We start from the raw sequence: 24,034 nt of genomic DNA on the forward strand, positions 1-24,034 counted from the left end.
GTGGGGTCTTGTTGAGAAACCTTCACATCCATCCCACAAAAACCAACATGTACATGGCAGAATCCGAGAGGGGAAACACACAAACATCTGAGGACTGATAACAAACAATGAAGTGGAAATTCGAAGGTAAAGCAGGCCTTGCAATCAAGCATGAATGTCGGTGGAAGTTCCTAGATATGATGAGCTCATTTAGTTTTTAAATCTTCAAGGTAATGGTCTGTGCAGGCCTATTACAGCAAAGGAACAAATGTGAGTATTTCATGTAAACGCTTCTTCTCAATCTCTTTTTTCTCACGCTTGCAAACACAAACACACACATGCACACACACAGTATTCTGATTAGGTCTCTATCCCTTATTTCTGGGAATATCACTGCAGCTTTTCCACTCCTCCAACAGATAAGATCCTTCCTGCCCAAAGACCAGTGCAATCCTACTATCTCCACTGACCTGAATTAATGAATGAGTCTGGAAGCTCCACAGAACGGACTCTGAGACCTCTGCACACATTTCCTAATCACCTCCAAGTCCCTCCTTCTCCCTCATGATTACACACACATACACACACACACACACACACACATACATACACACTCCATGAGAGGACGAGGCCTCTGCTCCCACTAAACTTGCAATTCTACTGTGCCAAGGAAGCATGAGAACCAAAGCCACAAACCTAGGCAGTTGGAACACCTGGGAGAGGAGCGACTGTTATACATTTCACTGAGAGTCACCGAAGGTCACTGTGGAGGCCAGGATGCCATCAAGAGAAACTATCCGGCAGGGCGCGGTGGCTGAAATCTATACTCCCAGCTCTTTAGGAGGCCGAGGTGAGAGGATTGCCTGAGCCCAGGGGTTCACGACCAGCCTGGGCAACTTGCTGAGACCTCGTCTCTACCATAAATAAACAAATTAGCTGGGCATGGTGGCATGTGCCTGTGGTTCCAGCTACTTGGAAGGCTGAGGCGGAAGGATCGCCTGAGCCCAGCAGATCAGGGCTGCGGTGGCTGTAAGCATGCCATTGCACTCTAGCCTGGGTGACAGAGTGAGACATCAACTCAAAAAAAACAAAAACAAAAACAAAACAGTAGTTATTCACCTGGTGGCTCTGGGTGAGATGAGACTCAAGGTCCATCCCCACCAATCTCACCACACTGAGAACATGAAATTCCAACAGGCTTCCAGGCCCATGTGACCAGCAATACTTTATCAAAGGCAGGAGGATTTAGCCCTGTAGAACAAAACCCTGAGACCTATGAGCACAGTTGCCCCATGCAGAAGTACCCAGGGTTAGGCAAATGTCACCCTCCCATCCTCAGTCCCTGAGTATAGCTCTATGTGGAGACCCTCAACACAGAGGCCTGTTCTGCCGGAAGCCAATAAAGCTGAAGCTTCAGGTCTCTCACTGGCAAGGGCCCCTCCCCTGGAAGGGGCTCTAACATTTGATATTCATAATCTTGTTGTGAGAAAGGGCACTCAGAAACATGTAAGCTTCAGGCCCCACCAAACCCAGATCTGCCCTAGTTGTACAAAACACTATAACAACAAGATATTCATGCACAATACTTCTACAAGCCAGGCCCCTTGCCAGGCCATGAGCATGTGAGGGTGTCTGGTGAGTTCTGCTTCCAGGTATGCAGTACAGATCAGGTAAGCACAGTACTAGCAAAGTCCACTAAGGACCTTGCAAAGCCTAACCTTCATCCACTTGCCCATCCTCAACACAGCTGAAGGGGAGAAAAAAGCCATCCAGGGATCTAGGTAGAGCAGCAGCCAAACCAGAGAAGCCAGGGCCCCTAAGAGGCAAGGGACAGGAGCTCATGAGGTTCCAGATGCCGAGAGCATTCTATGGTCATCGGCTCAAGAGTCCTCCAGGGCCTCTGAGCCAGAGTGATATTCTGTTCCCCATTCCAACCACTGCCCAGCTTCCAAGCTAAGAAACTTTGATGGGGGTGGGTGGATGAGGAGAAGGAAACAGAGAGACAGGGAGACAGGAAGCGACAGAGACAAAGAGAAGACCAACCAAAGGAGATGGAGATGAAGACAGATGAAGGCATAAGAAGGAAGAGAGAAATACACAGGACCATTGAGAAAAGGCTGAGGTCAACACACACAAGGACAGGAACAAAGAGATGAAGAGAGATGAAAGGAGACTGGAAAGAGATGGAAGGAGAGGAGGAGAGCAAAAGTTGAACAATAAATACTTGCCACCACAGAGACCTCAGAAGGGAGTGCTGAGAATAAGCACGTGTGATAGTGTGAGGGATGAGGGAAACAGAAAGGGAGCCCTTGGGCCCAGCCCTGGATGCTGAGACCCAAGCACAGCCTGGCCAGAGGGCTAGGGAATGGGGCCAAGTGGAGAAGAAAGCAATGGAAGGTTCCTAAGAATCCTTCCTGCAAAGTGCATGTTTGAGAAGCCAAGGGAGGCCAAAAGGCCCCAGAAATAAGACATGGCACTGTTTTGGTTTGATCCCATGTACATATCCCTACCCAACAACCCCTCCGCCATTCATCCTCAGACACAAGTAAGGGCCAGCAAAGCAGCCCAGAACTTAGGAAGGATGGAAGGAGCAAGGGAGAAGGAAAGAGAGAACATGAGAATAAACATCAGACAGACAGATGTCCCAGCATCCACCCTTCTAGGACACCCCTCATTTCCTAATAGGAATGTCATCATCTAGTCATGCAAAATCATATAGTGATATGAAAGAGGATAGGTGTGGAAGAAACCACCCTATTTTGAGATAGAAAAATCATTGAGAGAGAGAGAAAGAGACAGAGAGAAGGCTATTACATAATTTCCACTTTCTTCCCTCCACCCTTAAAGTAATGTTCTATCTGACAGGATCCTCTCTTAGGGGGGAAAAATGACAAATCCAATCCAAAATTCAACAGCCTGTGTTCTGTTCAGAGAGCACACAGTGTACTGTACAGCCCATAAAACTCCAAACAGCCTCCAGACACTGCCGCAATCGTCCTCCATCAAAACACTTTGTCTTGCATACAAAAATAAGATACAGCGCTGAACAGAATACAAAATCAGCCCATTACAGTACAGGGAGACTGCTACTTAGCAACGAGGGGGCTCTAAAGCCTCGATGCTCTACAGGAAGCAAAATCTGTCGAGCCTGTTGGGCAAATGATAAACATTAGCAGTATTAAAAAACACAAAAGCCATGTAAATGGATAGACATAATGTGGAAACGAATTTATAGAATAAATTGGGATGGGGGACCTGCGGGGTGGGGGAGAGGCTGGGATCTGAGGGGTAGATGGAACCAGCTTCCCCATCCCCTGCTAAGGCACCATATGGAGGTAGAGACATGTGTATTTGGGGGGAGAGACATGCGAACCCCCTCTTCACACAGGGGCTGTAGGTGAAGGGGTGAGAGAGAAATGGTGAAAACACTGTTTAATACAATGTAATGGCCTGCAATGAACTTTCCCAACTTTCTTGGTTCAGCTGGCATGACTGACGTAACATCTTCAGGGCCGGGGACCCAGGCATGCACATCCAGCAGCCCTGAGGTTGGCAGATGTGGGGGAGTTATCTACCTTGGGGTCGGCATCGCACCCAGCACCATCACAGAACCTGACGCTTGCTGTAAACAAAATCCCTGGCCAAAAACAAAACAAAACAAAAAAAACCCTCAAACAGCACAGACAACAAAACCTCAAACACCCCATCTGGGCTGGAAAATCAGTATATTTCATCAGGTAAAGGGGAAAAATACTCTGGCTGGGAATCAGCAGCAGGGTTTCGGATCCCAGCCAAAACAGGAGCTAAAAAGCAAAACCATATTCTTCTGGTCTCAGTTTAGGCTCTTGAGGCAGAAAGCGAGAAGGGGCGGGGGCCAGGGTGGGGGCAGTGAGGAACGGGGGGAGAGTGGAAGGGGAGAGGAAAGAAATGTATTTTTCATCAGCCAGTGTATAATTTATAAACAGCATTAAACAGTTTTTGTTTTCTTTTTCCTCTCTCCCGTGTATGGGCTTGGACGGCAGTCAAGCCTGCATTAATTTCTGCTTTGGGTACAGTGTGTTCTTGGAGGCGCATCTGCAAGCGATCATAAACTCTCTGGAATGCTGGCAGAACATCCAGACCTGCCAGCAGGCCAGTGACGACACCACTCTGGGAAAAAGTTTGGGAAGCAGGCCAAATTCAGAGTAGAGAGAGAGAGAGAAAGAGAAGTGTGTTCAAGAGAGAGCCGGGGAAAGCGGCGTCCCTTCACCCTTTCCTCTCTCTATACTCCTGTGGACCAGAGGGAGGGCAGTGCCACCGCTGAGCCACCCCTTGTCTGATCTTCCCCACTCTCGTAAGCCCGAGACCAATGGTGTCCACCTCCTAAGGTATGTGGAGGGAGGGAAAGAACCTGAGGAGAGTTTCTTCTCGGCCGTCCTCCTCTGTACCCTGGTGGCAGAAAGTTATCTGGAAAAAGGGGAAGCTGCTATTTATTGGAGAGTGGACAGAGAATGAATGAATTGGCCATGGGCTCTCACCTGCCTGGACAGCCCCCAGTCCCTTGCTCTGAGCAGACACCTAATCCTGGAAGAGAGAGGTAAAAGGGAAAAGGAATTGAGAGGTGAGAAGACGCCACGGGCCCAGAGAAGCCATCTTTAGACCCAAAGGCACCTCTCCAATCATCAGTATGGGGACCACCTCACACCATCTCCCCCCAGCCTTAGGACATTTGCCTGTCACTTTGCTTCCCCACCTTCTCTGTCTTTGAGAAGAATCCTAAAACCCACATCCAAGTACTCCAAAATGAAAAAGAAAAAGGAACGAGGGCAACCCACAGATCTTTGCCATCTTGTAATGTCTTTTTCTTCCACCCAAACATGACAGGAGAAAGCACAAGAGAACCCATCTCGTGGACCCCCTCCAGACCTTTTCCCTGCTGGACAAATGACCAGGCCCAGATGACATGCCCTAGCCACCCCACCCTGCTGCTAAAATCAGAAAATCCATCGGCCAAAGCCCACATTCTTTCCCTATGGCTCTGACCCTGGGGAAGAGCCTGTTCCCCGGGGAGGTTTCCCAATAGCCATGTCTCACAGTGCCAGGCAAGGGAGGAAGAGAGGATGGGGCTTGTCCCCTGTAGGACGGACTCCCAGAGGAGTGCCGTGTGGCCTTGACCAGTGCAGGAGACGCAGGCCTCCCAATACTCCAGTCACACCCTAACACAGACTGCTATTTTGACATTTTCCAAGGAGACTCGTCATACATTTCAGTCTTGTCTATACCGAGAGTCTCTTCTATTCCAGAGAAAAAAGTGTCACGCTCTTAATTAATCCTTCAGTGGCTCTCCAGTGCTTCTGGGAAAACACAAGTCATTTCAGCACTCAAGGCCTTCCACAGTCCTGTCCCATGCCTCCCTTCTAAGCCCTGCACTCTGTACACCCTGCCTATAATCCCAGTTGCAGTCCCCATCCCCACAGTTGACATGGGCTTTCCGCCACCAAGTCCTTTGAGGATGCTGTTCCACCAGCCCCTGAAGGAACACACTCCTCCTTCTCCAAATTCCTAGAGCTCTTTCTTGGCACTGTGCACACACCACCATCTTTTGTCATGATCTTATAATCATACTATCTCTCCTGCTAAACTTAAGCTCCTTGAGGGTAGGGATGCTATAGCATTCGTCACGGCTAAGTGCACAGAGCCTCACACACAATTAATGCTGATTAAACATCCTCTGGTTCCAAAAGTGGAACAGGAGCAGGCCACATCAATACACAAACCCTAATAGCATGCAGCCAAGTCAAAAAATAGGGGCAAGCAGTTCTGTGCATGCTCACTTATAATCTACCAGTACACTAAGCCAAGCTGTGGGAAACACTACCTAGTGGGAAACCTAACACTGGCAATCTCATCTCAGAAGCAACCTGAGTCACTGCATGGGTCTGTGGTCTCTGCATGGACATACCAGAGCGAGGAATCACGTCTTGTGTTAGAACAAGGAGAGGTACAGAGACAGCAGACCCATAGATGCTTCTGGGCCAAATACCCCCAAGGGATAAGGCAGCAAAGGGTAGGGAGGGAGGCTTTAGAGTCTTCCAGGGACAGAAGTGAGGGTGGAGGAATGGGGGGGTTCTTCCCCTACTCGTTGCCACAATCTCACACTCATGCTTCTCCCTCCCACAAGGCCAGCTCTGCAGAGATCATCTCTCTTCCCACCCCAAGTCTCTTTCCCAATACTCAACCCCTTCTGACCCTACAAACCGCCTCTGAGAACGCAGGGCCTGGCCAGATCATCTCATTAGTTAATGAGTTAGGTTATTGTTAGTTAATTTAAACTTATTGTTATCATCAGGTATATCTCATAAACACTTGATTAGTTAACGCATTCAAATTGAAATAAAGACTTCAATTAAACTGAACATTCACTACTACCATTTAGGGTCTTAAAAAAAAAACACCTAAAAAAAGAAAGTAGGAGAGAGAGAAAGAGAAGGCACTGCCTCTCGGAAGGGCCTCCTACAGGGCAAACTTCTAATTAAACAAATTGTCAATTTCAACACAATGAAAACTGATTTAGGAGTGTAAATTTAGTATTCTAGTCACTGGAAATAAGACCTGCATTGTTGATCTCCTACAGGCCGATTTCGTCTGATAGGGAAATGAGGAGGAGGAGGAAGACAAGGAGAGAAGGAAAAGCTTCGAAGGAATAACAAGCCACAGTGCTGTCCTCCTTTCCGAGATGACATCTCCGTGGAATTCAGTGCGGCCTATCCTCAAGCATCGGAGAAACCCTTTTCTTGCCTCCTCCTTCACCCCACCCCTACCAGATTAGAAAAAAAAAAAAATTAATCGTGTATGATGACAAACTTGGCTCAGCACTCACTGTACATACTGTACCCACAAGTCTGGCTCCCAGCCAGGCCTGGCTTCATGCCAGAACTACAATAACAAACACAGGCGACGCCAGCCAAGAGGGGGTGGGGCAGCCAGCACCCGAGCTAGCCAGGAAGCCAGCGCTGTTCAGCTCCACTGAGCAGAAGAAAACAGCAGGAATGTGCCCACACAAGGGCAGCAACGCTTAGGGAAGCAGTCACGACCCCTATCCCAGGCTCACTTCTCCACAGTCTGCCTCCTTTTTAAAAAACAGTCCCCAGGGTCCCGGAGTGACTATTGTTCTACTAGGCTCTGTGCTGATCTTCTTGGTGATCTTCTGTAAAATGGGTCTGCACTACAGACCCGAACGTCTGTTCTTACAGCCAGCTCTCTGCATGGAGCCTTCAAAACAGAGCAGCAAGAACTCACGTCATCTAGTGGAAAGTCTCCTCTAAAACATCACACAGTACTATCACCTGGCATCTGGGGGCAGCAGTCAGAACGTGGAAAACCACTCCTGGAATCTGCGAGAAGGGAACCGGCACCCAGCCCAGTCCTCTGACCCCAATTCCCCAACAAGGCCAGGCCACTCCAGAGGTTTTTGGGGCCATCACTGTTGACGGACAAAAAATTCAGGAAGTGGTCTAGTCTCACTAAGTCCTCGGTGCTATTTTATTTTCAAGATGTCCCAGTACAGGGGTGACACATGTATAAGACAACAGAGAGAAGAAAGAGAATGGAAATATTTGACTCTGTAGGTTATGAGTTATTTGCAAGGGTGAATTAAAACACTGTTATGACTCATCATACCTGTCCTCTCACCAAATCCTCCTTTACAAGGGCACTGGCAAGTGACTAGCAGAGAGACAAATCAGTTGACACAATCGGCTTTCAGTGCCCAATAAAAGTAGGAAAACAGGTCCCAACACCTAAAGTCTTGGGAGTACCCATATGCTACCAGGGGACCTGGAAGTGGCATTCCATGCAGGACCAAAGTGCACTTCCCCAGGGAACCACCGGCTCTCCTGAGAGTCATGCAAAGTCACTACCTTGCCTGAACTGGGGACACTGGGCTCACCTGAAAGTATGCCAGCAGCCCTTCTCCTCTCTGCTGCCCTACCAGTCCCACCAATGCTGCTGACCTGTGATTCACAGCAGACAGCGGCTACTTCATGCTTGGTCCCACTGCTTGGAAGAGAGGTACAATATGGACCGGTGGGCTCCTGGCTGGCCCTCAGCGAGCCCCTTGCACGTAAGCAGTTCCTGTCACAGGAGGGACCCGTCAGGAGAGTGAAGTGCCTTTGACTTGTTTATCAGTTTTCCCAGGCTGCTTTCATTCACTCAACATATACTTGTTGGCTCTGATGTGCCAGGCAGTGTGCTAGACATAAGGGGGACAAGTCCTGTCCCCAAGTCACGTATCGTCTACTAGAGAAACAAGGGGAAAAGAAAATTACATTTACCAAGAGCCTGTGACAGGCCAGGCCTAGTGCTACTTATTCAACGTGAGCGTCTCAACTTCTCTGAGATAGGGTTAAATAACTTCCTTTTACAGGTGAGGATCTTGAGGCTCAGAGAGCTTCTATTTCTTGCCCAAGGTCACATCGTAAGGAGGAGGGTGCTCAAATTCCTCTCATCATGTCACCCTGCCTCCCAAGTCAGGGAGATAAAGGCAAGTCCATAAATAACCATAACACAGAAGATGGGCCGCACTCAAGATAGTTTCAAATAAAGAAATATGGGCACCCAGAAGAAGGCATGATTGCTTCCGGCTAGAGGTGGGGAACAGATGAGGACAGCATCATGGGAGGGAACTTTGGAGATCTGGGAAGAAAGGAGAAGGGTTATTCCAAGCAGAGAGGATGGGGTGAAGCAAGCCACAGAGCTCAGAAAGCAACAAGCACATGAAACATACCACAGGTGTATGCATGAAGCTAGAGCACTGGACTCAAGAAAGGAGCAGCTCAGCAATGAGAGGGACTGAGAGACAGAGACAGCAAGGAGGCTTCCACCACAGGCTGGAAGTGCACTGCCCCATCAGAGCCCAGCACCACGTCGTGGTCTGGGGCAGGGGGTAAAACAAATGGAAACCCACACTTTGCTCTCGGCGTGGAGGAGGGGTGGCCAACCTGGTGGCTGGACAGTTCATGAAACCACACGCTGAACCCTGAACAATGTATACAACTGAAGGGAAGCAAGGAGATAAAAGATGTGAGTCCCTGAAACAAGAAAAAGTGAACAGGAGTGCCGAGCAGATGCGGAACACAGGCATGCCCGGACTCGGGATTCTGGGCCAAGGTGAGACAGGAGAGGAACATGAAGATGGTTCAGGGGAGCAAGCAGTGGGGGTGGGGAGGCCCGCGGAAAGGAGGAATAGAATGCACAGGACATAGGAACAGAGCAGACACGCCGAGATAGACAGCTGCCTGGTATGGACCAACCCCGCACCGGGAAGAAGGAAGGAAGTGGGAAGGAGTTAGGGCACAAGCTCACACCTGTCTTCATTCCACCATGCAGCTTCCTGTAGGGGAAAGCAAAAGTGAGGGTGCTGCCGCTCTGGCTGGACAGGAGGTAGGCCCAACCCCTCTGGAGGCTGGGCAGCCTCCCTCTGACAGGTGGCAGGAGGAAGGGAGAGGAAGGACACTGATGGAGACACATCCGTGGATCCTCAGCCTCAATTGCCCCCTTTGCCCATGGATGGCTGCCAATGAAGCACCTATCCCTGCTCTCGTCCACAGGCTGGAAGAACAGTTGGGAAAGATCACACCCAACACAGTGCAGAGGCACACGGGCCCCCTCAGCAGGACAGGAATGAGCTGAGGCCCTGAAAGCTACCAACAAGCATTTCCACAGGGTACACACGATGGGCTAGAGGGCGGACAGAATGCAACCAGCCAGCCAGTCAGGCAGGAGGTTTCTGGAGTACCGGTGATGGGGTCACTCCCCAGAGGCAGCACCCTCAGAAATGGGGAAAAGGGAGAAGCTGCAAGCAAAAGTCATCGACATGTATTAAATGCCAACTGTATGCCAGGAGCTTACTATGGATGCCTTTAATATATATTGTCACCTAATCCTCAAAAAAAAAAAAAAGGCTGCTATGTGTTAGCAACACCTGCACTTGACAGATGTAGAAACTGGGGTTCATAAGATAATTGAGGCCAAGGTTACACAGCACATATCACAAACAGGATTTGAACTTTCCCCTGCCCAAACCCCAAAAGCCCAGGCTCATTTCACAAAAGCTAAGCTGCCTGGAAGGCCAGTTGCTCGAGGCAATAGGGGGAAACAAGAGGCAGGCAGTTGCCTCTATGGGGGGAGAGTAAGACCAGATAAAAAGACAGCCCTCTCTTCTCCCCTAAGTGGCCCTAAGGGCCAAAGGTACAGGAATTCCAGGGAAGAGTGTACCCCACCGCCAGGGAAGTATGGAGGCCTCTGCAACTGAAGACAGGCGACCTTTCAGCCTGGAAGCCATGGCATCAGACCCACCGGACCCTCCCTTCCACCAAGAATGTGCGGGCACGCTGCATATCAGATGCTTCTTCCCATTCCACGCCTCGTGGGGCAGAGCAGCTTTGCCCAAACATGAGCAAAATTACCAGCAGCCACACAGTCGACCTCACTAGAATTGGATAAAATTAACTTGCAAAAGACAGCACGCTATAACTAGCTTTGTGTTCCAACCTTTCTATATCTATTTAATTAAAGGCTCCTGTATAATGTGAACCCAATAGTCAGATTCATTAGACAGCAAGAACCTAATTCCACAACTGTTTTGTTAATGAAACTGCAGTCTGCTCTGGAAGGTAGATCGCACAAGGCACTGGGTGCCAACGACACCCTGGAAAACCCAGGTGAGCTTGAAGGTGGGGCCGCTGGGTGGTCACCCGGTAGGGATAAATCTTCTGTCTGTGAACCTGGAGAGAGGATACATGGGACAAGGCGTGCCAAGCCCCGGCTGGCAGTGGGAACATGCGGGCCACAGGGGGCTCTGGGGGGGGGGGCAGGCAGGAGGTGGTTGTCTGTGCCCAAGTTGGCCGTAAAGCTGTCCTCACCTACCTGAATGAGCCAGTAAGTGCATTCTCAGCCGCAAACTATCCAGGAACCGCTTCCCGCAGAGCTCGCACCCGTACGTCTTCATCCCACTGTGCAGTTTCCTGTAGGGGAAAGCAAAAGATAACTTGCTGCTGCTCTGGCTGGACAGGAGGCAGGCCCACCCCCACCTGGAGGCTGGGCAGCCTCCCTCTGCCAGGTGACAAGAGGAAGGGAAAGGGTGGGCACTGATGGAGACACGTCTGTGGATCCTCAGCCTAAATCACCCCCTTTGCCCACGGATGGCTGCCAATGAAGTCCCCATTCCTGGTCTGTCCTTGGGCTTGAAGAACAGGGCACTTCCTACTGCTTTCCTATTGGCACATAGACCAAGGAGGAAATACAGACCCAGTTTTGGAGGGAGGAAGGAAAAAACCCCCAGGACCATCAGACAGACATAATGCTTACCATCAAACTGGCACAGATCGAATCTGGAGGTGCCCTGGCCTCTACTTCTCTTGGTATAGTACTACCCTCGTGGTGCTGAGATTGGGCACCTGTATTCCCCCCTCCTGCCTATCAGACACAGGAGGGCTGCATGGGTATCTTTCTCTCTCCTATCTCCATCTTCCACCAAAGTGTCGTCCATAGAAGAGGCTCCGAATTAGCTTATGCGTTTCTCTCTGGCACCCAGATGTTCTTAGAATTGCAATGACCCCAGCATGCATGTCCTTCCCCTAAGGCCCAGTTTCCCCTAAGGCTCATCCCTCCATGTCTTGCCCCAAGAGAAAGAAGAGTTTTAAGACACCAGGGAACACCATTCTGTAAACTTAAGGTGGTAGTGGTCATTTGTGGCTCTCCAAAGTATTTTCACACGTTATCTCATTTTGCCATCATTCTCTGAGGTGGGCTGGTTACATGTTATTACCCCTGGGAAGATCGAGGACCCTGTAACAACTGGTCACAGGCTCAGCCTGCAACAATGCTCTGGTCCAGATTCCCAAGCCTAAGTTCTTTCCTCCTAGCCTCCAGTTCAGTCACGAGACAGCAGAAGGCTAGCACTGGAGAGAGGCTCCGAGCTGCCACCCACTCAACTCCTGTTGTCAGGTCCTTACATGTCATTGCCAGATCTAGCCTCCACCTCCACCCCAGTCTCTGTACCCTCTCTGCAACTGCCCCAGGGGTCTCAACCCTAAGGACAGGCCAGGCAGTGGCAGCCAGAGGCAGGATCTGTAGATGGGTGACAGGGCAGGCAGGAGAGAAAACAAGGCCCTCAGAGAGTCAAAAACCTGTCATCATGAGAATGTTGATGTGTTAAGACCAACACGTCGAAATCTGAAGAGCAGGTACCAGTATCAGATAAGACTGCAGGTGGGAAGAGGAGGTATTACACACTCAAGCTGGCAGCACCCAGATCTTGGCCTCTGTGACCACATCATGACAACACAACCAAGTCACCCCCCTGCCGCCACCTTCCAAATCTCAGAATGAGAAGCCGGTAGCATATCAAAACCACATGGTGTCCCCAGGTGAGCCTCCCAAGTGCCACAGTCTACGAGTCCTCATAGCATGAGAACAGCATGTGGTGTCCAGTGTGTGCAGCCGTCTGAGGGGGATCACACAGAGTTCTCTTCGCAGAACTCTTTCTCAATCACATTGTTTTGTTTTCTCACTTTTCCTTTACCTCTTTGCCAAAGACAAATGATTTCTCAATCTCTCTCTCTCTCTCTCTCTCTCTCTCACACACACACACACACACACACACACACACACACACACACACACACTCATCCATGACACTGTGGGGCACTCCCTGCCCCCCCCGTGTTATCTTGCTCCTTGCCGTGGTTGATCCACCCACGTTGAGAAATATTAACAGTACAGAACATTGCAACTGAACATTCCTAACTCTAAATATATTTCACAATTCTGGGCACTGGGACATGTCCTAATAGCATTTTGGGCAAAGTATAGTTTTAAATATGTACAGAGGTGTGTGAGTGCGGGTGCGAGCACACCCACACATATGGCAGTGGAGTGTCGCTCGTCTGGGCTTGATAGATCATTGTTTTTCTAAGAGATGGTCTACAGAATGGCAGAGGCTCTATTCACAAGTGGTTCCGCAGACGGACTTTCCGCACACAACCATGGTAAGGTCTAGTGGATGGCACTGTATGGATTCCAGTTTGATTTATTTCTATCCTTCTCTTCATTAGTGATTTGTTAGCTCCTGAGGGTGCAGGGGCTGTCAGAAGGAACAGGAGAACAAGCATCCATTTGGATTTATTTTCCAAAAAGACTCTGGAGTGACTGGTCTTCAGATGTTGGGAGCTACCACTAGGCTAAACCCCTTTCCTGGGCTCCTGCTTCTTCTCCCTGAGGGCTCCAGATCACTTCCCTCACCCTGATGAACACTCTCTGGGTAACACCACTGCCTTTTCTCTAGATGTGAATGAAGCTGCCTGGCAATTGGTAGAAATGGCTTCTCTTGGCCAACTGGACTGGCTTGGTGTGAAAGGTGATGAGCACTTTGCCTTTCTACTATGGAGAGGGCAGGATACGGGGAAGACCTAGATCCTCAAACTGACTCAGGCACTAACTTGTTTGAAGACCTTGAACAAGCCATGCTATCACAATCTCTGCTTTTTCTTGCCTGTAAAGTCACATGAATGATATCCAATATTTTGGTCAGAGATTAAATGTTATCTCAAAAGTCTCACCCATCCCCTTTTACCTTGCCTCCAAGGTGTTCCTCTAAGGGGTACTATTATTCTTCCCAAGTCATGTCCCACTGTCCACTGTGATGTCCTCTGACACCCAGGGAGTCAGGCTAGGGAGTCAAGCAAAACTCTAGACCCAATCCCAGAAACCTCTACATTTTAAAACCTTCTAATTCAGGTGACCTGAGTTTTCTCCTTTCCTCACTTGCTATTTGTCTTTCGGTGAAAGAAACTTCCAGAGCTTATCATCCTTATATCCTTATTTTGTAGTATCAGCCTTATATCCTTATGTGGTAGTATCATCCTTTCCTTAGAACCACTCTGTTGACATGCACTTTTTTCCCTGCCTTCAGAGACTCAGGTGTCCTAACCTGTCTAATCCTCAGGGTAAGTTCGCTGCCCTGCAATTGACCCACTAACTCATTGCCCCACATAGGTTACCGGAGAGGAACATGGCATCTATGTGATTCTGCATGTAGTACAAGGACAAAGGTCTTGTCCTACTGACAGAGAGAACTGGGTAAGGGAGCGCAGAAGAGACAAGGGGAAAAGAACAACTTCACAGGCCCGGGAGTTCACCAAAGCCCACTACTGGCTTGCTCATACCTCCAGTTATCGTTTGTATACTAAGGGAAGAAGTTGAAAAAGTGGAGGCTTCTCCTAATTCAAAGAAAAAAAAATGGTGGAAAATTTGAGTGCATTCAAGGGATTTGGCTTCCAGTGACTCTCTAGGGCACTGTCCGCAGAATGGCCAGCGTCAAAATAGAATTCCATCTGGTTTCTGAAGCAAATGCACAAATCTGCGTGAACTCATGGGTCAGTCTTTAGATCACAACCTCCCACCACTATCGCCACCACATTATGCAACGGCAAAGCACTTGGATCAAAATGGAAATGCTAGCCACCTCCTCCTCCTTTCTTACCACACATGCTCACCTCTTCCCAGTCTGGTCCTGTCTTTTCTTAGGGTCTAACTGCACATGGCCATCTGAGGTCATCAGTCTCCACTGTGACACATGAAAGGAAGACAGCCGGGGACATTTTTGTACCTTTCTGAATACTGCCTGTCTTGATGGGCCATGGGGTTTTCACACTCTCTTTTCTGAGAAGATGTCACCTTGCTGAACACCATTTTTTAAACTTTATTATAAAGATGTGGAGTACAAGTCAAGATTAGGTACGTAAGTAGTCTACATGCAGGTGAACTCTGGGCCTCCAACTGGTTCTCACTTCCCTTGGTTTAGTACTAGGTACTCTTAGTGATGTTATGTGACACCCCCCTACCCGAGGCTCCCTTTCTTGTGTATTGTGATAAATGTTCAAGACCTACTTATGAGTAATTAATACGATTCTGAAAGCACCCCAGTTCTAGCATGGCCCAAGCAGCTCCAACCTATATTCGGTGGTGGACCCATCTCTCCCAGATGTTTCAGGTCCTCCTCATCCATTCTCAGGAAGCAGACTCAAGTTCTCCCCAGCTCTTAGTAGTAACCTAACACAGACCACACCTGGCCCATTAGGTAAACTCACCTTGCATGTTCAAAAAGACAAAGAAAAAACCCTCTAGCAGGTATCCATCTATAGTCTCAAGACAACTGAATCACATGAGAATTCAGAGCTAAACAAATCCAAACCCTTTAACAAGTAACTGAAGAGAAGATCTCGCTCCTTCTCACCGCTTCTCAATCACACAACTCTCACTCGTAAAAGCAAGCCAGCAAGCTACAAGTTCATCATCTGAACCATTTTCTGTGCTACTCCAAGTCTGGAAATCCATCAAGACTCTCTCTGGCATAGGGTGCAAACTCTGTAATGGTAGCCACCATGGCTGCGTTTCCTTTTCTTTATAAGGCCTAGTTCAAAATGGATGGCTCAAGGCCACTGCAGAGAAAAGTGCAAAGTGGGGTCTAGGGCACTCTTCTGCTCAGTCCAACAATATTCCAAGTACAACAGCTTCATAGGCAGCTTCCAGTTCAGAACTGGACCGTGTTCTGTGACTCCTAAAGTCTACTCAAGTCAGGCTAATGGATATTTCATAGCGACATGAAGCCTGGGTTTGCCTTATTTATTTATCCTTCCACCTCAGCTTCCCGAGTAGCTGGGGCTACAGCCGTGTGCCACCACGGTCAGCTTATTTTTTATAGAGATGACGTCTCACTATGTTGTCTAGGTTGGTCTAGAACCCCAGGGCTCAAGCAATCCCCTCGCCTCAGTCTTTCAACGTGCTAGGATTACAGGCGTGAACCACCGCACTCAGTGAGTCTGAGTTTTAGACCAACCTCTCATCTTCAGGATAATATTTTACCAAGCAAACCCACCTGGAACAGCAAAGGCAGCATAAATGGCAGCAAGGGGAGACCCAAGTCAAAATCCATCCTCCCTATCTTCAGCCTCCAAAGACAGCTGACCATAAAAGCTGCTCCTTATGTCTCCTCTCTGCAGGGAACTCCCAGTCCACTTCTATCCCACACAGCCAGGGACCAAGGAAAGAAGGCTAAGCAGTGGCTCACTGCACTACCAGGTGCCAAGAGGGAAAGCCCAGCAGCACTGGCTGGCTGAGAGAGAGGGGCTCGAGGCCTAGCACTGCCAATGTCACATGTCTTCTCAGATTCCTCTGCCCACAATCAGCAAAATCAGAGCAGACCAGTAACTCAAGGGCTGCACTCCCTTACTCTCCTCCCCTATGGGCAAGTTTGAAATTGCCTGACCCGTGAGTTTTGCTGGATAAACTAGCAATAGGAGCTAGGACTTGTAACTGGGAAAAGCAAATGGGAGGGAATTCCATTGCTGAACTACCCTCCCCACCTTTGAATAGGGAAAAATAAAGCGGGAAATTCATCCTGTAACAGTGTTTATAAGATAACGTATTCCTTGTTTTTAGCTTAACGGATCCATCCCCGAACCAGTACTCAGACCAAGCCAAAGCAGCCCAGAAGATCCTTCCAGCTCACCTTATTATTGGCCCGTAGCTACTTCACATGCTGAGGTTACCCTAACACTGGGGGCTTTCTCTTTCTGCTCCTGTGACCATCAACTTGACCTGCTCGGTGTTTCTAAGGGCTACTCAGAATCAACAGGGTGGAAATTATGAGGTAAGATCCAAGCCAAGATCTAAAGGACCTTCTCTTTTCTCAAAAGCCCACTGCCCACACGAGAACGGAACACCCTCCAAGATCTTCTACTCACCATGAGAACCCAGCCACCATGCAAACCTCTCTTGACCAGGAACTGGCCAGTTGGCCACTGGCACGCTGCCATATCTCACCATGTGGCCAATTCCCTTCATGGAGCTCTGTCCTGGCTCTCCGGCTTGAAAGCAACAACTGACTTCTAAGCTCAGTGGTAAGAGAGCCTCAACCTGGCCCGCTCATCTTTCCAAGTGAGTCAGGATTGAGAGAGGAAGAGCTTATGTACTTTACTAGTGGGCTGACTTTTCTTCCTTAAAACCTTAAGTGCAAAAACATATCTTCAATGCCCATCTACCTTTAATTCAAATGATAAGAGAACAGTCAGAGTCCATGGCATGCTATGCTCTAATTTTAAGAGGAAAGGATAAATAAAGTTATCAGGTTATGAGGATTTTCTCCTAAAAGCAAACTTCCAGGGAGTTGGCAGAGCGTTTCCATATTCAGCCCAGTCTCCTATACTTTCTACATGTCTTTTGTGGCAAAGGAATACTCTGGACAGAGCCTGTTCTGCTAGAAGCCTCCACTCTAAGTCAGAGCATGCTATTCTCAGGGTGTCTGGGACACTCAGGAATGTTTCCTACCTTCTAAGAGTGACATTATATCTTCCCAAAGAATATCTCTTTTTTTTTTTTTTTTTGGAGTTGGAGTCTCACTCCGTCACCCAGGCTGGAATGCAGTGGCACGCTCATGGCCACCCCAGCATCAAACTGCCAGGCTCTGGTGATCCTTCCGCCTCAGCCCTCCAAGTAGTCGGAACTACAGGCGCATGCTACCACACCCAGCCAATTTTTGACTTATTGTAGAGACGAGATCTCACCAAGTTGCCCAGGCTGGTCTCGAACCCACGGGCTCAGGCAATTCACTCGCCTCAGTCTCCCAAAGTGCTGGGATTACAGGCTGAGCCACCGAGCCTGGCCGGAATGTCTCTTAATGCTACCAACAGTGCCACATTTCAGGTTGGGTAGGCCACTAATGTCATTCTCCTTACATACTTTCTAGGAATATTAAGTTTGAGATTCAGATTAAGCTACTGACAAGTTTCTTAAAACCGTAAGTTCCTTGGGGGCAGGGACCATATCTTTAACTCTGCATGCAAGGCCCTCTGCACAGATTCAGGGAGCCACAGCTGATATATGAAAAGCTATTGCTAGTGAAGCAACCGCCAACCACCCTAAGATAAAGGGATACTTGGCCTTTAAAATCCAGCCCTGGGACTGCCTGGAACCAGAAAGGAGGGCTTGTACCCCAGGGGAGAAAAAGAAAGGATAGTTCTTATCTTGGCTGGGGAATGGGTCACTTTCATTTTCTCAAGGCATAAAGGAAATTATCCTTTTACTCACTTTTTTTAATGTTGAGATTAATTTGACAAGCTGCGAATGCTTAGTGGGTATTACCACAAATTATCCTTCTAGCAATAGAGTTCGTTGCTCCCTGACTAGTCAATATTAATAAACATTACCGAATGTTTTTACAACACAATTTATTTTTTAATACAGCTCTTTATGTATGCCATAAAGTAAATATACCAATAAAAGCCAAGGATTTCAAACAACAGATTAAAAAAAAAAAAACAAGAACTGAGTGCTAGTTAACGCCTTCCATGCTGCAGGTTTGGAAGGCACACAGCAGGTACTTCCCTGCTGGGGACCCAGTCTAGTCGAGTTATAAAAGACGGTGATCATTTGGTTATTTTGGAGCTTTTTAAGGGAGGAAGAGAAAATACCAAAGAAGCCATGTTTTCTCAAGAATCATTTAGATAAAAAGTATGGTATGTTGACCACACACACACACACACACACACACACACACACACACACACACTGAGCTGGGGGCAGGAGACCTGGTTTTCACCCAATCCCTGCCCGTATCCATCAAATGACGTTGGCCAAACCACTTTGTTTCTCTGGATTTCACTTTACACCTTTGCAACAATGCAAGGGTTGAGCGAGATCATTTCTTAGGTTCTTTCCAATCAGGTTTACATAACCAAAAGGCTGTGGGGCTAAGACAAGTCTGTGACAGCTGGAATAGATCTCCTTCCTGAAGGATCCATACCAGATCCATCCTCTCATTCTTGATCTTAGAGCCCAGAACGTAGCAGGGGCTCGTTTTTGTTGAATGAATAAACAAACAAACAAAAACAAGAAAGGGAATTTGAAGAGAAAAACACAGAGGCGGAAAAAAATCCACCCTTTCTCTACACACACACACACACCCAGTTGTCCCTATTATCCAAAAGAGAAGCCCTCCCTGGGGTTCTTAGAAAGAAATCCATGCATCCTTCCTTGGCCTGGGATCAAGGCCAATCTGGAGCTAACTGAAGAGTGGAAGGAACTGTCCTTGGCCTTGAAAATATGAGGAAGAACAATGGCCTTCCCTGCGGACATGACCACACCAAGTACAGTACTTTCAGATAAGGCTGCCTGGGAGCGTTAAAACGATGTCAGAAATGACAAAGTGGCATGCTAATCTCCCTGCAGCAATGGCTCAGAGAGGGATCTTCACGGCTGCTGAGCTCCAGGAGGCCTGGGCTTCTGGCTGTTACGTAACTGGTCCTTTGTTTTAAAAGACTGAGTTCTCCTAAGTCATTTATTGGAAATATCTCTATCAACAAATTTCAACAAGAACAAAAGTTTTTCATTTGTGCCCTGGGCTACAGGATGATCTTATCACACACAATCTCATACAGTCTCTTTCAACAAGGTCTTAGCGTGCTTATCTGCGAAGTTCCTGGTAGCCAAATATGATTGAAATGTTCTATTTATGCTCACTGGATTAAAGAGATGTTGCACAACTGCACAAAAACCTGGCAGATGTAAGCAAGGTATTACAGCCAGGGCAGTTAAGATCTGAGGCGAAGGGATCAATACACACTTGTGTAGTTTTCTTTCTTTCTTTTTCTTTTTCTAAGAGACCAGCAAAGTTGTGCTTTTAGAAAAGGGAAAAGGAAAAAATAGTAATATGCCTTAAGATGTATAGCTTCTCTGAGCTTTTTCCAAACCCAAAACAGGGCACCATGATGCATGCTTGATGATGTCAGCCCAAGAGAAACAAAAATAAATCCAAAATATTCTCTCCAGATCCTAAAAGGCCCTATAAGGGAAGTAAACTATGATTACGGATGAAGAGGGTTTTTGTTTTTTCTCTCTCTCTCTCCCATACAAGGCTTTTAACCAGCACAAATAGCCAATTTCTGGGGAAACAGTTTTCAAAAAGCTACAGACTATTCCTTTATCTCTGTTTTGCCTGGGTACATATGAAGGAAATGCCGTCTCCTGGTTATCTAGGCTCATTTTTACATGTTTCCACTTTAGCCAGTTGGCCACAACGCTACCTTCAAATCTCACGGACCAGCCATGGAAGCTCAAGAGACTGTTGAGAATAACTGAGGTTTATTAAAGGCCTAAGAAGAAAGTTCCTTTGGAATTAAACCAGCCTGAAAACCTTTTTAATGTATATTGCCTCATTCTTTCTGCTTTAGTACACTGAAAATTAAATCACTTTTCGATGAGGATTCTGAGCTTGAGAGCCATCACTCCAAACATCAATTATGAACACAAGATAAGGGATTGAGCAGATTACCTGTGTGGGCTCCAAATCACGGTGTAAAAATTATTGTCATTTTAATGAAGAAAAAAGGCAACCAAATAGATATTCACTTCTTTACCAGTTCTTTTTTTCCTTTCTTCTAGAAAAATGCAAAAAAGAAGATCTAGTCAATTGAGGCTTGATAATAGGGAAGCTAATGCATTTATGTATCACATCTGACTTTGGAAAGGCTTTCTGAGGATCAGTTCAAACACCCTGTGGACTGGGATATGAATGCAGTCCCCATTTTGCAGATGAGGAAACTGAGCCTATAGGACTTATTATCCTATGTAAATGGGCAAAATCCTCTTACCTCAAGAACTGCCTTCACTTTCCTCCGTAAGCCAGTTTTTTCCTGAAAGGGAGCAGAAAAACCACCAGCTGGAAAAAGGTCACTGAGAGCATGCCCGGGGCTTATCCCGTCTAATCAGAAGTCACAACACAGAGGCCTCCAGGAAAAAAAGGTGCATTGAATGATGGCACCCAGAGTCCATGCACAGGCTGGGTCTCCCAGGGACTTTATAACCTCCAAGGGAGGAATGCGGTCTTCTTCTCCCTTACTGCTACTCACTCTGTATCTGTTAAGCATCTACTACGTGCCAGGCACTGGGAAAATCAGACTATACTTGAACTACAGCCCATCTAGGTAGATTGTCCATCAAGACGATTCTCCATTATTGCACTTTGTTGATTTCCTTTATAGCACTTAACATAACATATAGCTTTGGTTTTTTATTAGTATCCTTTATTACTACTAGACTGTAAGCTACATGAAGGTAGAAACCATCCCCTGTATCCTTAGAGTCTGCCAGAGTACATAGAACAGAGTAGGCTTTCAATACATTTTTCTAAATAGCTGTATTATTATCCACATAAAATTTACTCTTGCAAAGTGTATCATTCAGTGGTTTGCAGTACACTCACAAACTGTGCAACCATCACCACTACCTAATTCCAGAATATTTTCATCACCCTAAGAAGAAAACCTATACCATTAGCAGTCACTCTCCACTCCCCTCAACACCCAGCCCCTGGCAACTGCTAACCTACTATCCTCCCCTCTATAGATTTGCCTATTTTGAACATTTCATACCAAAGGAATCAAACAATATGTACCCTTTGGGGGTCTGGCTTCCTTCAGTAGCATAATGTTTCCAAGTTTCATTCATGTTATAGCTTGGATCAGTATTTCATTTCTTTTTATTGTGAAATAATATTCCATTGTATGGATATACCACATTTTGTTGGATCCATTCATCAGTTGATAGACCTTTGGTTGTTTCAGCCTTTCGACTATTACAAATAATGCTGCTATGAACATCTGTGTACAAGCTTTATTTGTGGACATATGTTTTCACTTCTCTTTGGCATATACTTAGGAGTGGAATTGCTGGCTCACATGACATCCCTATGTGTACCCTTTTAAGGAGTTCCTTTTAAGGAACTGCCGAACTGTTTTCCAAAGCAGCTACACCGTTTTACATTCCCATCGGCAATGTGTATGAGATTTCCAATGTCTCAATACATTTCTGCACTAAGTAAATACATGAATAAAGCTTCTTCTGCTGTAAAAGCCTTCAAAGAAGAGGACACAGCTCTGAGACCCCTTTGGTAAACGAGCATCTTCATCTGTAGACGTGACATGCCACACTCATGTTTAACAGAAGCCCCAAAGAATGCTGTTTATATTAAGTTCACTTTTGAGAGAGACTCAAATGAAAAATGAAGAAGAGGATAGAAAAACACTGGCCAGCTTGAAGTGGATACTCATTTCACATATGTGAAGGTTAAGGAAAGAGATCGTTTCTTAACCTTGACCTCCAACCCCTCCCTTCCACCGCACATTCAGACTCAATAATTTAATAACACACACTCCTTACGCAAATTTCGTTAAACAACATGAGAGAGATCCCAGCTCAACCGAAGCCGACTTTGATTTGGTCAGCAGCGTGGGGAGCATGATTGACAGCCCTGCTGTCTCTGATGGGAAGTTTGAAAATAGACTTAATAATGATTAAAACAAAAATGCACAAACAAAAACATCCCAGGCAAACGCCAGGAGAGGGACCCACGGTGCAGGAACCTGCTGAGAAGATGGGACAGCCAAGAGTTTGTTAGAGTGGGCGGCGGGGGGCGGTGAGGAGTTCTGTTAAGGGTTCCCCAAACTTCTTTATTTCCCCCTTTTCTTTCCTAGTAAAAGAAGTCAGCCTTATTCCTTTCTGCACAGACTCCTTGCAAAGAACAAACAAACAAAGGCCGGGACAGAGCAGGGCCCTTTGCAAGCTGCAGGTAATTAAAATGGCCTGTAAATGCCCCAGCAGAAAGCACTTCAAAGAGACAGTAATTCCAGCAATGGCCAGTCAAGACTGTGTGGTGTAAAAATTATGAGTTTTCCCAACGGGGAGCTTTGTGTGAAAAGGACAGGGGTTGGTGGCAAAAGGAGGGTGAGCCACACAGAGGAGGTTTATAACTGGTGTCCATGCCCAGTGTGCATGGGACCGTGTGGGGGGGGGGGGGGGGAGAAGGACACAAACACACAGGCCAGAGAAAGGAGATTGTGTTCATGTGTGTGAGAGCGCACATTTATCAATGTGAGATGGTCCAAGCGTGCGAGCATGGAGATAAAAGGAAAAATAAAATAAAAGCAACAAACACGAATCCTCTTCCCCGCTGGGCCTCGTTTCATGGGGGAAAAGTACCAGGCAGCTTGCATGCTCCTAACTTGCAAGGCTGCTGAGCATGCAGGAAATGCATAACACCACCGACTCTGGGCCCAGCGAGCAGCTGAGGCGCAGCAGCAGCTCTATGGACAAGCACAGGCCTTCGGTATCATGGTCTGATACATAATATCCAACAACACACTGCAAGCTCTGGTATCTTAAAACAGGATGAAGAAAAGAGATCATTTCTTAACCTTGACTCTGCATTCGCTAAGTCCCCCGCGCTACCTGCCTAGGGACCCTGTGTTTAGATGACACAGTGGCCAGTCCATGGCGAGCAGGAGAAAAGGGGCTGCAGCCTCAATGTACAGGGACTCCGGTCCAGCCTTGATAACATATGACGCAGAAAACCCAAAGTGACACACGTCAGTGATCACCTGAACACAACATTGTACACCTTGGCGGGGAAAAAATCCAAACTGACCTAGCATAGCGTATTTTTTTGTATTCTCCCAGCAGGGACCTGCTCCTTCCAAAGGGACATTTCAGCAGGCAGGAGGGCCAGTATCACCCCTAAGAAGCCTTCCCCTGTCCCCACCCTCCCTCCACTCCCAAGGCTGATGCTACACTGCCCCGCCCTCCTTGTCTTTCGAGTGTGTTTCTGTCATTGCACAAATGGCTCTGGGGTTCATCTGCTTGCTTCTCTGTCTCTCCAACTGGACGGGCAGCTGCCTGAAGACAGAGCTTTGCTTCATTTATCTGTTTCAAGCCCAGCAAAGGGCATGGCATTACTGGGTGCTCAAGAAATGTGCTGTGAACAGACGGATAAGTGGTGGGTGCGCATCTTGGCCGTACTGTGGGTAATAAATAAATCAGGACCTGGGTGGGGTAGCGCATATTGCTTAGAGCCTGGTGCCTCATGGTTCCTCACCCTCATCAGTCAGTGCACGTCCATCCTGTCCACAGGAGCCTCTGAGCCTGGGAGGGAAGGAGGGAGCAAGCCAATGCTCACCAAGGCGGC

At 47.6% G+C, this 24,034-nt stretch overlaps 1 protein-coding gene across 2 annotated transcripts in view; it reads right to left on the minus strand.

The window, feature by feature from the left end:
* Positions 1-24,034, minus strand: part of ZBTB16 (zinc finger and BTB domain containing 16) — a 198,641-nt gene that overhangs the window by 87,610 nt on the left and 86,997 nt on the right. For both annotated transcript variants that reach the window (XM_021706405.1, XM_008073306.2), the window contains exon 2: positions 10,885-10,982. In XM_021706405.1, the coding sequence (XP_021562080.1) occupies positions 10,885-10,982 (98 nt within the window). The remainder of the gene's footprint in view (positions 1-10,884; positions 10,983-24,034) is intronic.

This window comes from Carlito syrichta, unplaced genomic scaffold (assembly GCF_000164805.1).
Source record: "Carlito syrichta isolate Samal-C Ts95f unplaced genomic scaffold, Tarsius_syrichta-2.0.1 Scaffold115681, whole genome shotgun sequence".
NCBI classification, from domain to species: Eukaryota; Metazoa; Chordata; class Mammalia; order Primates; family Tarsiidae; genus Carlito; species Carlito syrichta.